The sequence below is a fragment of the Lissotriton vulgaris genome, unplaced genomic scaffold, assembly GCF_964263255.1.
Source record: "Lissotriton vulgaris unplaced genomic scaffold, aLisVul1.2 SCAFFOLD_219, whole genome shotgun sequence".
NCBI lineage: Eukaryota > Metazoa > Chordata > Amphibia > Caudata > Salamandridae > Lissotriton > Lissotriton vulgaris.
Genome location: NW_028246735.1, coordinates 977485 through 991338, shown reverse-complemented (window position 1 = coordinate 991338; position 13854 = coordinate 977485). Strand labels below are relative to the sequence as shown.

The 13854-nt window shown below is 44.3% G+C and overlaps 1 protein-coding gene across 22 annotated transcripts in view; it reads left to right on the top strand.

The window, feature by feature from the left end:
• Nucleotides 1-13854, top strand: part of LOC147665764 (butyrophilin subfamily 1 member A1-like) — a 594753-nt gene that overhangs the window by 170606 nt on the left and 410293 nt on the right. For 15 of the 22 annotated variants that reach the window (XM_086949510.1, XM_086949521.1, XM_086949520.1 and 12 more), the window contains one exon: nucleotides 895-915. The exons of the other annotated variants lie outside the window; for them this stretch is intronic. In XM_086949510.1, the coding sequence (XP_086805636.1) occupies nucleotides 895-915 (21 nt within the window). The remainder of the gene's footprint in view (nucleotides 1-894; nucleotides 916-13854) is intronic. 22 annotated transcript variants of the gene reach the window in all.

The window sequence follows — 13854 nt, the reverse complement described above, 5'->3', positions numbered from 1 at the left end:
TACCAATATCTGAAAAACATCCACTCTGTTACCTTCAATACTTGTGAACTGGACAACATTTGTCATTTCCTTTTTTTTTAACATTGGCATACTTGAAACTGTGAAGGCTTCTGCTTGATGACTTGTTACCAGAAGTAGATGGAGATACATAACACGCCTGTTGATGAGCTGTCCGTTGTGCTGGACTCTGGTGGGGCAAACAGGCGTGACCTCTCTGTTGTTTGACAGGTTCCTCTTTATTTCTTACGCTTTTTCTTTTTTTCCTTAGTAGCTTACTTGCTTGACAGTTGTCCTTAGGTAGGAATGGTAGGTTCTTAAATCCGTGGTAGGTTCCTAAATCCGTCGTCGCCAAAATGTAGTGGGCTTGTCCAACAGGTCCAGGTGTAAATAGGTAGACACGGCAGACTAGAACAGGTGCTTATAGATGGTAGTTTATTAGCAGATAAGATGGTACAAGTTAACAGCATAACAGCCCCACCAGGAGCAGACCTATTCGCCGCTCAGCCCATCCTCAACTGTGTCTCTCATGCGTCCAACATTCCACAAACCAAGATTCCAGAGAGAACTCTCACACAGGGCTGATCAGCTAGATGCAGGTACATAGAAATAACATGAGGATACTACAGATAGTACAAGTCAGTTATGGGACTATTGGTCCTCCTCAGCATCAACAACCTAGCTATCCAACACTACACCTAAGGATGCATTATGGGACCATGTGTACTCCATCGAATTCCAGAATGTATCCAAGGGGTCGCTTACTTCCCTTTTTTCAATTTTAAACTTGATTTTCAATTTGAACCCTTCTTTCTTTTTATTAACCTATTAGCTGCATGGATCTTATGTAAAAGCAAATTCTAGTGAGCTCTTATTAATTTGTTTTTGTGTACACAGACAATCTCCAAAAAGAAAAAGGTGAGTGGGATGCTCTTTCTATTAATATTGAGGCATTGGATGCTTTATAATCTCTTCAAGTGGTATTTTACTGTCACTGTACACAGTTGTTTATCTATGCCAGTTCATGCTTGGAAATAGTTTTTGTGGCATCATAATCTGGAAACTTAGTGGCTTCTTGCCTAAAGCTCTCAAATTTTGAAATCCTTCTACTCCGAGATGCTCTGATTCTGAAATATATTGTCTAGAGAGACATTAACAGATGCTGAAACGAGTACTGTAATGAAAGAATGGATTGCGAGAGCTAGAGAAATACAATACAGATTCACTCTTCTCTTGATTGATTTCATGCTAAGAGTGATAGGGTACCAATGTTACATTACTTTCCTCTCCTGTCTTAACACCATTGAGATGTATTGACCTCACTAGATCTGCTCTACTGTTTATTTTTTAATGCTTTTGATCAGACAATTCTTAAATTTCATATCTGTTTAACTAGGCATAACTAACTAGTGTATCATAAAAAGGCCTATAATCATGAACTTTAAAATGTTGTCATATGTCCAGTTCTTATGATGTCATGACTCAATTAACTATTCTTTTAAGCTCGCCACATTAGGAGTAACCATTTGCCCTTGTTATCAATATAGTCCCATTTTGTAAAGTGCAAGAACTGTTTTCAGCTACTAGCTGTACACCAAGATTTCTTCTAATCCTGCCTTCTGATTATATGGCCCCCCTTCCACTGTGTGGATGTCTTGTCTATGTATCTAGTAATAAGCATTTACATGCCCTCGTAAACATGGCAATATCAGGCTTATCATGCAACGCCTTTCTGGTCACCTGCAGCATACAGCAGGACACAGGGAGGTTCGTAACAGTTTAATTGAACAGATCATAATACAAGCAGTGTAGGTGTCAATGATTTATTTAGCACTTGTCAGTATAGGGGCTGTAAAGGTTTGTTTTTTTATAAGGAGGGAGGCGATACACATTTACGGCTTATTCTATTTAGGCAGTCCGGATTTACGTCACTCCATTCTTTAGTCTCCATGCTCAGGGCTGCTTTTAGAGTGGTTTCCCCTTTGTACAGTCCCTGTCAGGCAAGGCAGACCCTCTGGAAGAAATAAAATGGTCCTGAGCACTAATTATTGCCAGTATAAGTGGTAAGTGGGTGAGCAATATCTGAAAAGTGGGGAATGAACGTTCTACAGTAGCCTAGCAGGTCCAGGAAGAATCTAACCATTAATTTCGTGAGGGGTCTAGGTAAGTCTGCGATAGCTTTAACTTTATCTACCTGTGGCCAAATCATACTAGCGTTGATTTGTTACCCTAATTACCTGATCGACTCAGTGGCTAGTGTGGACTTTTCTGTGTTTACTATAAGGTCGGCCTCTTTCAGTGCAGAGAAGACAGATTCCAAGTGCAGGAGGTGAAAGTCCCAGCCCAAAATAAAGATCATTATGTCATCCAAACATTTACCTGCAAACTTTTGATATGGTCGCAAGGCCCTGTCCATCAACCTCTGGAAGGTTGCAGGAGCTCCGTAGACACCTAAGAGCATCACTTTGTATTGATTAAAGCCTGAGGGGGTAGGTAATGCTGTCTTTTCCTCAGCTGTTTCAGTAAGCGGGATTTGTCAGTACACTTTCCAAGATCTAGGGTAGAAAGGAGCTTTCTTTGCCTAACTATTCGTTTAGGTCATCAATGGAAAGAGTCAAACACGCCTGAAGCCAGATAGCTGTTGTTAACTGATTTCCAACCATTAGAGATTAACTTCCCACCAAAGGGTTAAGCCACTAAAACAAGTGAATTGAAAATAGGCACACAAATCTCTACAAAAGAAGGGTGAGTTACAGAAGATCCTCCAGAAATATGGAGGTGTGTTCTCAGGCAAACCAGGCAGAACTGCCCTTATAGACCACAACATAATAGTGTGAGGGAAGCAGGTGTTTCGGTTGGATCTATGTTGATACAACGCATGTTATTACAACGCATGCTTTTATAACGCATTTTTTACAACGCAAAAACTTTTACAACGCATGTATTTACAACAAATGTTTTTACAAGGCAGGTACCTTTACAACGCATACCATTACAACGTAAGTATTGGTAAATATATATTAATTTTATAATCGTAAATTAATTTAAAAAATATAATTTAATGTAATTTAATTTTAATTTATTTTTACCCTGTACCCCCAAAACCCAAAACTGACCCTGAACCCCAAAAATACCCCTTTACCCAAAAACTAAAAACTGACCCTGAACCCCAAAAATACCCCTTTACCCAAAAACTAAAAACTGACCCTGAACCCCAAAAATACCCCTTTACCCAAACACTAAAAACTGACCCTGAACCCCAAAAATACCCCTTTACCCAAAAACTAAAAACTGACCCTGAACCCCAAAAATACCCCTTTACCCAAAAACTAAAAACTGACCCTGAACCCTAAAAATACCCCTTTACCCAAAAACTAAAAACTGACCCTGAACACCAAAAATACCCCTTTACCCAAAAACTAAAAACTGACCCTGAACCCTAAAAATACCCCTTTACCCAAAAACTAAAAACTGACCCTGAACCCCAAAAATACCCCTTTACCCCAAACATATAACATTTAAAATATAATTATATACTTACCAATACTTACGTTGTAATGGTATGCGTTGTAAAGGTACCTGCGTTGTAAAAACATTCGTTGTAAATACATGCGTTGTAAAAGTTTTTGCGATGTAAAAGTTGCGTTGTAATGGTATGTCGTTGTAAAAGTTGCGTTGTAAGTGATGTTTCCCGTTTCGGTTACACCCCAACTGGATACCTGAAGCCAGGAGGGCCACAGTAGAAAAGGAAGTAGAGTCAATGCTACAAGGTGACATCATACAACCATCCACTAGTGCCTAGTGTTCCCCAATCGTATTAGTCCCCAAACCAAACAGCTCCATCTGATTTTGTATTGAGTTTCGACAATTAAACAATATCTCAAAATGTAATACTTACCTCATGCCAAGAGTTGTTGAATTATTAGAACAGTTAGGCAAAGCAAACCTCCTCTCTACCCTAGATCTCACGAACGTGTACTGACAAATCCCGCTTACTGCAACAGCTAAGGAAAAGACAGCATTCCTTACCCCCTCAGGCTTGTACCAATTCAAAGTGCTGCCGTGGGTCTCAATTGAGCTCCTGCAGCCTTCTAAAGGTTGACAGGCATGGGTTCTCTGACCATATCAAAAGTTTGTAGCTACCTATTTGGAAGACATAGTGATCATTAGTCTTGACTGGGACTCTCAGCTCCTGCAATTGGGATCTGTCTTCTGAGCCCTCAAAGAGGTGGGCCTTGTAGAAAATGCCAACATTCCACACTAGCCGCTGACTCCATCCGGTATTTAGAGTACCAAATCAACGCTAATATGATTTGGCCACAAGTTGACAAAGTTAAAGCTATCAAAGACTTACCTAGAATCCCAACAAAATGAGAGGTTAAGTCCTTCCTGGACCTAGTAGGTTACCGTAGAAGGTTAATGGTTTGAAAGGCTGTTTGGAGTTCACCAGACTGTACGGGAGCTATGTATTGTCCCTATCGTCCACGTAGACAGGAGGTGCAGGCAGGGACTCTCTCAAAGTATGTAAACAAAAAAAATCTGGGTCTTCACTGGGCTGGTATTGTTGCAGGTATGAGCAATGAACATTTGGAATCACTTTTGAGTTCACTAGCACATCTGTTAATTTCAGAAGGGAGGCCTCGTGGGTATGCTGTATATTTGTAATTAACACTGCTTGCCTTTTTCGAGCTGTGTTCAAGTTCTCCCTATCTTGTTGTGCTGCCTGGGCTTGCTGTTTTATTACCAGCTGCAAAAGCCTCTGGCGTGCCGCCAGATTGTACCATCTGTGGTCTCAGCCTGAAATCACACTTCTGACTCCATTTGTAACAGGCTAGCGGAATAGATCACAATGCAAGTAGTGTAGGTGTCTGATTTATTTTGCACCTTGCAGTACAGGGGTTGTAAGGGTTTGTTTGTTATAAGGAGGGTGGTGATAAACATTACGATGTATTCTCTTTAGGCAGTCCGGATTACGTCACTCCATTCTTTAGTCTTCATGCTCTGGACTTCTGTAGAGTTGTTTAGCTTCTGGCAGTCCCCGGCAGGAAAGCTAGTTCCTTGGGAAATGTAAATGTAAATTGATACTTGTATAGCGCACTACTCACCCACAAGGGTCTCAAGGCGCTTGTACGAATACTGCTGTGGAACCCATCCTGGCTTTCCCTGTGAGGTGTCCACTCCTGGGCACCCCCAAGGTGGAGGCCAGGCATCCTTAGCGTTGTGGGGGCCGTTGTGGAGATTAAGCAAGCTATTGCCCAGAGTTGCAGTGTGGGACTCCATGATTGGAATAGGCACCGAGGCGAGAATTATCAGGTCCGTGGAATTTTGAGCCCAAGACCCGCCGAGGCGGGAAATTGAACCCTGGTCCCGGGTTAGACCTCTGCATCAGGGTCTGCCGCTCTAACCATTGAGCCACACTTTTCAACATGTCCTGGGTATTAAATGATGGCAGTATAATCCCACCGCTGGTCACCAGTAAAGCCGCTGTCAATACACAGTGGTTTGTGGTGCTCCCTGGAATTCAACTTACCCCTGTGCACAGTATAGGATGTCTCTAGGCGGGAAACAACCATTACAACGCAATCATTATGATGCACTACCTTTCTAACGCAGTCTGTCCATTACAGTACATGTCACTACAACACATGTCATTACAACGCATGTCACTACAACACAAGCCACTACAATGCAAGGTAGGTAATGGGAAATAGTAACTTTTTACCCCTACACTATCAAACACTTACCCTACTGTTGCACTACCTGGAGTGAGAATAGTAATTGTTAGCCCTACACTGTCCAACTCTTACATTACTGTGTATTATGCATTGTAGTGGTATGCGTTGTAATGGTATGCATTGTAATGGAATGTGTTGTAAGTGTAGATGTAAAAATCGCGTTGTAAAGGCATGCTTTGTAAAAGTTTGCATTGTATCATCATATATTCCTCCAGGCCCTCCCCTGGACCGCTTGGGCTACATCTGATACCCGACCATTGTGACTCTACCGTCACTCAGACTTCATGCACCATAACACTTGCCTTTTGCTACGGTTCGTTTCCTGAGCGATAGCGGTCTGGAGCAAAGCGTACTTTTGCTTTAAGTCACCCGGGGTACACAGTTCTCCTGCGTGTATGGTTCTCTCTTCTCCATGGCGTTTCCAGAGTATTCCTGCAGCTCCTACACAGCAGTCCGATCTGGGAACCATACTGCTGGTTGTTCTTTCCAGTCCATGTAAAACTCTCAGTTTCGCGTGACTCTTCTTTTTGGTGGACTTGGCGTCCCCTCTCTCCTTAATAGCCCCATATTCTCTTTTATTTGTGAAAGGAGCAGGCCTCATGTATTGCACATCTGAAGACGGCTGATGAACTAGACCCGTATTCCCTACCTCGTCTGGGAATCTACTGTGGCAATCTTTAAGTTCTTGGTGTCATGCACACTGGTCCCTTCACAAGGTGCAGTTTACAGTTTGGCAGACATTGAGAACTGTAGACAAGAGTTTAGGCACGGCGCACAGCTTGTAGCGTAATCAATTTGGTTTGTAAGTTTAGGAAGGTTGAATAGGTTGTAGGTGCTCCAGCAGGTGGCGCAACTGTCCAACTGCGCCAGATAATATAGAAAGGTTGAGTGCGCTACTGGGATGTAGGCGCATCCCTACATTTGGGCACACTAATCAGGTTCGCTGACTCCAATAAGTTCATAGCAGATAAGTTTGACGATTTATTTATTTCATAAATACTTTTCCATTAGAAGTTCATGTATCAGATTTCAAAAGTTCAGTTCAAACACATAATATGCAAATCAATGCTCCAATGCATTTCGAGCCCAACGGCCCTTCATCGGGGAGCGCTGTGAAGAAACAGGATAAAGCGCTAATCAATACTCACAAATAAAGAACATGAAAAAGAACATAAAAAAACATTCTTAGTGCCATGTTAATAAGATACATCACAACGTTTACTTTGTTTCATAATGACAAGTAGTGTGTTGGTGGTATTTTTATAACATTCATGTAAAAAGTGTAAGGGACTGATGGCCGATCAGTGAGGGATGTGCGAACAGTGGTGGGAACTCGGGATGGTAGCTAGTCATTCACGTTATGGGTTTAAATCCATGGTGCGCGCAAACGTGTCAAAATCAGGTTTCATTACCGCGAGTGCAGTAAAGTGGGTGGCAAAGTAAACATGCTGCTCGTATATAACGAGACTTACGTTTAGCGTTGAAGTTGACACTCTCCTGGATTCTACGGGAAAGAAGAATCAGCAATCATAAGTTTAAAGTGCACGAGAGGAATCAGGGAGTTCCTCAAAGGTTGCCATACAATGCGGTTACACTTACGGAGGTGATTGCAGCTCAGTGGCGTCTCGGGGAAATCTGGAGCGGAGTGTCAGAAACTTCGCGTAGTGCACGCGGAGTTAGAGGGGGGTGGGTGACAGGGATGACGGACTGTACTAACAATCCTGACAATATCATCAGAGGGAATAGCCTCAACCACCCCATGAGAGGCTTTCAAATCAAACTGAATGTAGATGCCACTTGTGACTCTTCGAACCTTGTCTATCTCATCAAATGCCCGTGCGGCATGATATACGTTGGAAAAACCATCAGGAAAATAAAGATCAGGATGAATGAACATAAATCAAATATCCGAACTAACAATATGAAATCCAGCGTGGCTGCCCACTTCAATGAGGCTAAACATAATGTATCGCAAATTAAATTTCTTGTTCTTGAAACAATACCAGACATTGAGGGGAGAGACTCAAATAAAACTCTATTACAAAGAGAAACCGCATGGATCTATAGATTGCAGTCCTTGAAACCGCATGGTCTTAATGACCGGATCGAACTGAGCAGCTACCTGTAATACCCGGCCGGGTATATTATTGATACACTGTGTCCCGACTCTTGCTTGATTATATGTAACTGTATCCATTTTATTTTTCACTTTCAATACCACACACCACACGTACTCCACTCCAAGATGGCCGCCCCTTTAACCTTAGTACAGTCCGTCATCCCTGTCACCCACCCCCCTCTAACTCCGCGTGCACTACGCAAAGTTTCTGACACTCCGCTCCAGATTTCCCCGAGACGCCACTGAGCTGCAATCACCTCCGTAAGTGTAACCGCATTGTATGGCAACCTTTGAGGAACTCCCTGATTCCTCTCGTGCACTTTAAACTTATGATTGCCGATTCTTCTTTCCCGTAGAATCCAGGAGAGTGTCAACTTCAACGCTAAACGTAAGTCTCGTTATATACAAGCAGCATGTTTACTTTGCCACCCACTTTACTGCACTCGCGGTAATGAAACCTGATTTTGACACGTTTGCGCGCACCATGGATTTAAACCCATAACGTGAATGACTAGCTACCATCCCGAGTTCCCACCACTGTTCGCACATCCCTCACTGATCGGCCATCAGTCCCTTACACTTTTTACATGAATGTTATAAAAATACCACCAACACACTACTTGTCGTTATGAAACAAAGTAAACATTGTGATGTATCTTATTAACATGGCACTAAGAATGTTTTTTTATGTTCTTTTTCATGTTCTTTATTTGTGAGTATTGATTAGCGCTTTATCCTGTTTCTTCACAGCGCTCCCCGATGAAGGGCCGTTGGGCTCGAAATGCATTGGAGCATTGATTTGCATATTATGTGTTTGAACTGAACTTTTGAAATCTGATACATGAACTTCTAATGGAAAAGTATTTATGAAATAAATAAATCGTCAAACTTATCTGCTATGAACTTATTGGAGTCAGCGAACCTGATTAGTGTGCCCAAATGTAGGGATGCGCCTACATCCCAGTAGCGCACTCAACCTTTCTAGACATTGAGAACTGTCATAGCTTGGGAAATGCTTCACCTGTCAATCTTGCAAGTCCCTCTGAGGTAGAGTTCTTGGCCTGGTGGCCTGCCTGTCACTGGGCCACCATATAACTTTTATAGATGCCACGCCATATTTAGAGGATAGCTGCTGTATCTAAGTTTCCTTTCTTGAAAGAGTCACATGGGGCATCACAGTCCACAGTGTGAAAATCCATAAACGACTCAGTACATAGCGAAAAATCTCCCTGTGCCTTATACTCTGTAATTTTTCATTACCAAACTTTCACCGTTGGAGGGGTTTATTTAATTACTAAAAACATTCATGAACAGGTTAAAGAAATACCTTGATGCTCTATAGGGTACTCTATCTTCAGTTTAACAATCACTCAGGATCTGCACTGAAGGATGAAGATGGGTATTTCCAATTAGAAACAGTGGCCTTCCTCCAGGTGAGCCAAGGCCAGACTTGTATGCCACACCTCAACCCTAGAAATTAAGAGATGCATAGAGAGTGCAACGAGTAAAGGTTTAAATTCCCAGTGCTGTCTCATTGGTCCTTCTTTTGGGTTGGTGTAAGTTTTTGGGGATGTTGGTGAAGGGTTGCTATTTATTCTGGGAGTTTATCTTACTGTACATTTGGACTCTGTCTTTGTGTGAAGGCATTACCTCCCCAGACAGTTATCCCTCTGTGCCGTAGTTGTGGCCCCAGTCCCTGTTGGACTGAGTTCCATGTCTGTGGTTGCTTCTGCTACATGTTTGTCCATCTACTCCATTTCTTCTGTTGGGGTGCGGCAGTTGATGGAGCTCCCTGTGGCTGAACGTAAGGTGCATTCGGGTGCCCCTGTGCTTAGATTTGAGGATGAACATTCCCAGGGTTATGTGGTGGCTGGACTTGGCCCATAGATCTCTGATAATCATGATATGCTTGGCATCTGTCTGCCAGGTGGTCCATCCTCTGGCAATAGTAGCATTTCTTAAGGTTGCTGCCAACCCCCCTGGCCTCTGCCACCATAGCTAGGCTGAAACCCTCTGTAGTTTTGCAGTGGAGCTCTCTTAAAAGGCTGGTGACATTTGAATGCTAGCCACCAATGCAACCCCCTCGAGGGCAGTCTTTTTCAATTTGTGTTGGACCAATTTAGCATTGTCTCTCTGGGCTTGCTCTTGCTTTTCTTTATCCTTTTCTTGCTTCTTTTTGTGGTAATGCAATAAATAGGCTTGTATCTTCCACCAGGGTTTGGTGCCTATCCCAACCACACTGTTCAGTCCCCTTTGTATCTCTGTGGGCAGCCTCCTTTTGAGTATATTGTAAAAGAATGCAACTTATGGCCCCGCATCAGACTTCGGATGTCCTTTCTCTTGTCCCCATTATTCCCTCATTCTATCCAGAAAATCAGTTATACCTCTCCCTGGTTTCCGCCATTAACCCTCCCACATCTGGGCAGCCAGGAACATATACCTCAGGGCTGTCCATATCCAGTGCCTGTATGAATTGAATGTGGCTGTGTAATGCTGGATGGCTGTCGGCGTAATTGCTGGGATGTGAACTTGGGTGATCACTGCGTTAGTCTGCTCTCCAATTAGACCACTTAGCAGACTTTCCTGCAATGTTTGTTTCAGAGCATGATGCTGTAACTTAACCCCTCCTTATCTATCTGAGCCCATTGCACATAGATGGTCCCTGACATCCCCTTCTGTAGTAACTGGTACATTCTTACTTCAGGTAGCTCCACAGACTTCTCTCTGACATGGCATTCACATTTATTTAAACATTCCTGCATGTAGGGGAAGTTCCACTTGGGATCTCCTCCCCCATGTCGGATACAATCTACCACTATATCCATGTCGTCTAGTACGAAGTTTCGTGCCTCCTGCCAAGGTCTATCGCACTGGTCTCTCTCCTAGATCCTGCAGGCTAACAGGTGGCAGAATGAGTTCCCACTGATCTCACCTTTTCTCTTGCTACTATCCCCTTTGGAGTCAGTTTATCCTTCCTGTGTGTTCGGGTGGAGCAGCGCATGTCCTTGTTGCTGCTCCCCACATATGTGCGCTAATATGCCATCTTAATTTTTCTGTGTCTTGGCTGGGTCAGTACCAGGCTGCTCTGCTCTCTTAATTCCGTGTCAGCCTGTCTCCTATGTTAAATGATTGGTGCGGCTCGGATCCCTCCCAGAAGCCTCTCATTTAGTTCTACCTCTGAGTTTTTCCCCGATCGTTGCTCTGTACACTGTACCTTCCCCCACTTTACTTATGTGGTGGGTGTGCTGCTCTGTTTTCATGCCTTGCTTCTTGGGTGCGAGCTCTTCCTCTCTCTTCTTAGCTCATGCTTTTCTTCTTCAACCTGTGTAGTTTGCCTCCTTCTTTCTTAGCTATACATTGTTCTTTAAATTTACTCTCTGTTGTTCCCTTAGCTACCTGGGAAAATCCTGTAGCCTCACCCTCGTCATCAGTCCCCAGGGGACTGGGACTCCCTTCCTCACTCCCACTTGCTCCTTCACTTTCTAGAACCACCACAAATCTCCCTCTCACTCACGTATGTTTGCCTGAACCACTGGGATTGTGTGGTCTCCATACTGCAGGGGTTCTATGTGTCAGATGCGACAAACGGGGGGGGGGGGGGATATCAAGGTTCTCAAGCCTTTTCCCCAGTCTTGGGTTGCACTCGAAATGTCTGCCCTGTTAGTTTATCATGTGTGGACCTACCTGTTTGTCGTTCAGTGGGGGCCCGCCGGCTCCTGCTATTGGTGGATTGGAATATATTCATGCGGGGTGAAGTGGCGTGAGCACCTCCATACCTGCAAATGGTGGTGTTGGATTATTGATCTGGGCCTCATTGATAATGGTCCATTATTCTAATAATGTCTCTCTCCTGTCTTTTTTTTAGGTATGGGCGGAAAATCCGTTCCGCTCGCGGATTTTGCGGATTTTCGGGAAATCCGCAATCCGCAAGATTCGCGAATCTCCCGCAAAATCCGCAAATCCGCGAGCAGCGGATTTTGCTCGCACTGCTCGCACTGTTCGCGTGAGTTCGCGGCTTCCCAGTACAATTTCGCGCCCCGCGAATAAGTGCTAAATTGCAGAAATACGATCTTAGCAAAACTGAAACTACTTGCCAGGTTCAAAAGTTCAGGCTCATCATTAGTAGCCATTTCCTGTAGTGCTTCCTGAGGGGCCCCTCCAGAGTTCAGTTGCCAGTTGCAACTATTATGTGACCCTGCTCTGAACCTCAGAATAGTTACACATATGCCACAAAGGTCCTGAATTACAGCTAAGGGAGACAAGCAGGAGCCAGGCTGGAAGCTAAAATCCATTAATCAGCCCCTAATTCATTATTGTCAGTTGGGGCAGGGCAGGTGTTGTAACTAATTTTGCAACAATGAAAGCACTTAGCAAGTGCAAAAGATCACTAATCAGGGCGCACTAAGGAAGCAGGTGCCAGCTAAAAAAATATTCTGTGACACATTAATCAGCCCCAAATTAATTCAGGTCACTTGAGGCAGGGAAGGTGTGCTTTGCTTTGCCGAAAATAATGTACACTGGACAACCAGAGGGTGTGGTGATGAAACAGAGGGTGGCATGGGTGGGCCAGAGGGTGGCATGAGTAGTCAGAGAGTGGCAGTGGTGACAGAGAGTGGCAGTGATGAAGAAGAGTGTCCCAAACAGGCTGGACACGTAGAAACAACAAGTTCGCAAAACTTGCGACCCGACAGGTAAGTTCGCAAATTGCGAAATTGTAAAAACCCTCGCGAACTGGCAGAAACACGGGCGAACACAAAAAAAAAAAATCCGCAAATTCGCGGGAATTCGCGGATTTTGCGGATTGCGAATTCGCAAATCCGCAAAATTCGCGAACGCGAGATCCGCAAAATTCGCCCATGCTTACTTTTTTTACCTGTGTATTACTTTCTTTGTGTGTTCTCATATATTCAATTGAGTTAGTTCAAAGTTTCCCTCCTTTGGCCAGGGAAATATGTGTACGTGCCATTCTTGGCAAAATGTATACATTTTTTTTGCCTGTGTGTGGAACCTGGTGTTCATGTGTTTTAATGGGTAATTCATAATAAGTCCTGTTGCTTTAGTGGACAAAGTAAGACAGCTCCTTTTTGGGAGATCTTTGTTTTGATCTAATTGTGGTGAAAAATGCTCGTGGTGCACTCTTATGATTTTGTTCTGCGAGCTCAGCACTATCTGCAGATTCATCAAACAATTTAAGATGAACATTTCATCAACACAAAAAAATGCATGTGAAAGGTTGCAGCATAGGTAAACAAGCATTTGCAAATCAATAGGTCAGCTGACCTGGTCTGAGACTTCCTGACCGGCCGCGCCTCAAGTCGAGCCCACCGGACCGACAACACAGTGGCTTGACTCCACCAGATGGCCTGTTGCAAGCCTTCCTGAAAAGCCATGCCTCAAATTGAGCCCACTACACCGACAACACAGCGGCTTCTACACCACCAGATGCCCCGGGGCCTTCTCTGGTTGCGCTGCTCTCCAGGCTTTGTGTCCTACATAGCGACCCTGACTCCACCAGGCGCCCCGGTGCCATTTTGGATGTCCCCCGGCAACGCTTTACTCTTTATGGGTTATGTGCCCTTTGTAACGGGCATGCCGTTCAATTTGTTTTCAGGTCTAACGATTTAACGGCTGGGTCTCCAGACGCCTCAGTGTCATTTGATCTGCCCTGATTTGCGCTGATCTAGGGCAGTGTTATGCCCCCTGAAGCGACGTGATGTTCAGCTCTCCTCTGGACTGGTCTGTGCCTTCCAGACTGGCCTGCGTTTCGATCGGTGCTGTAGTGGTGCGCTCCAGATTGCGCTGCCCCCTGGCGTTGTGTGCCCTTGTGAACGGGCGTGCGGAGCTTTGTCTCTCCTGTCGAGTTCCCGGCCTTGAGTAGCCTGGAGGTGGTGTTTGTTTACCTTTGTCTTGCCTCTCGGGGTCCGCTTGAATCACCCGACTTGCAGACGGGGCTCGGTGGCTGGTTTTACATCCTGACACCCCTCCCAACCCATGACTCCTCAA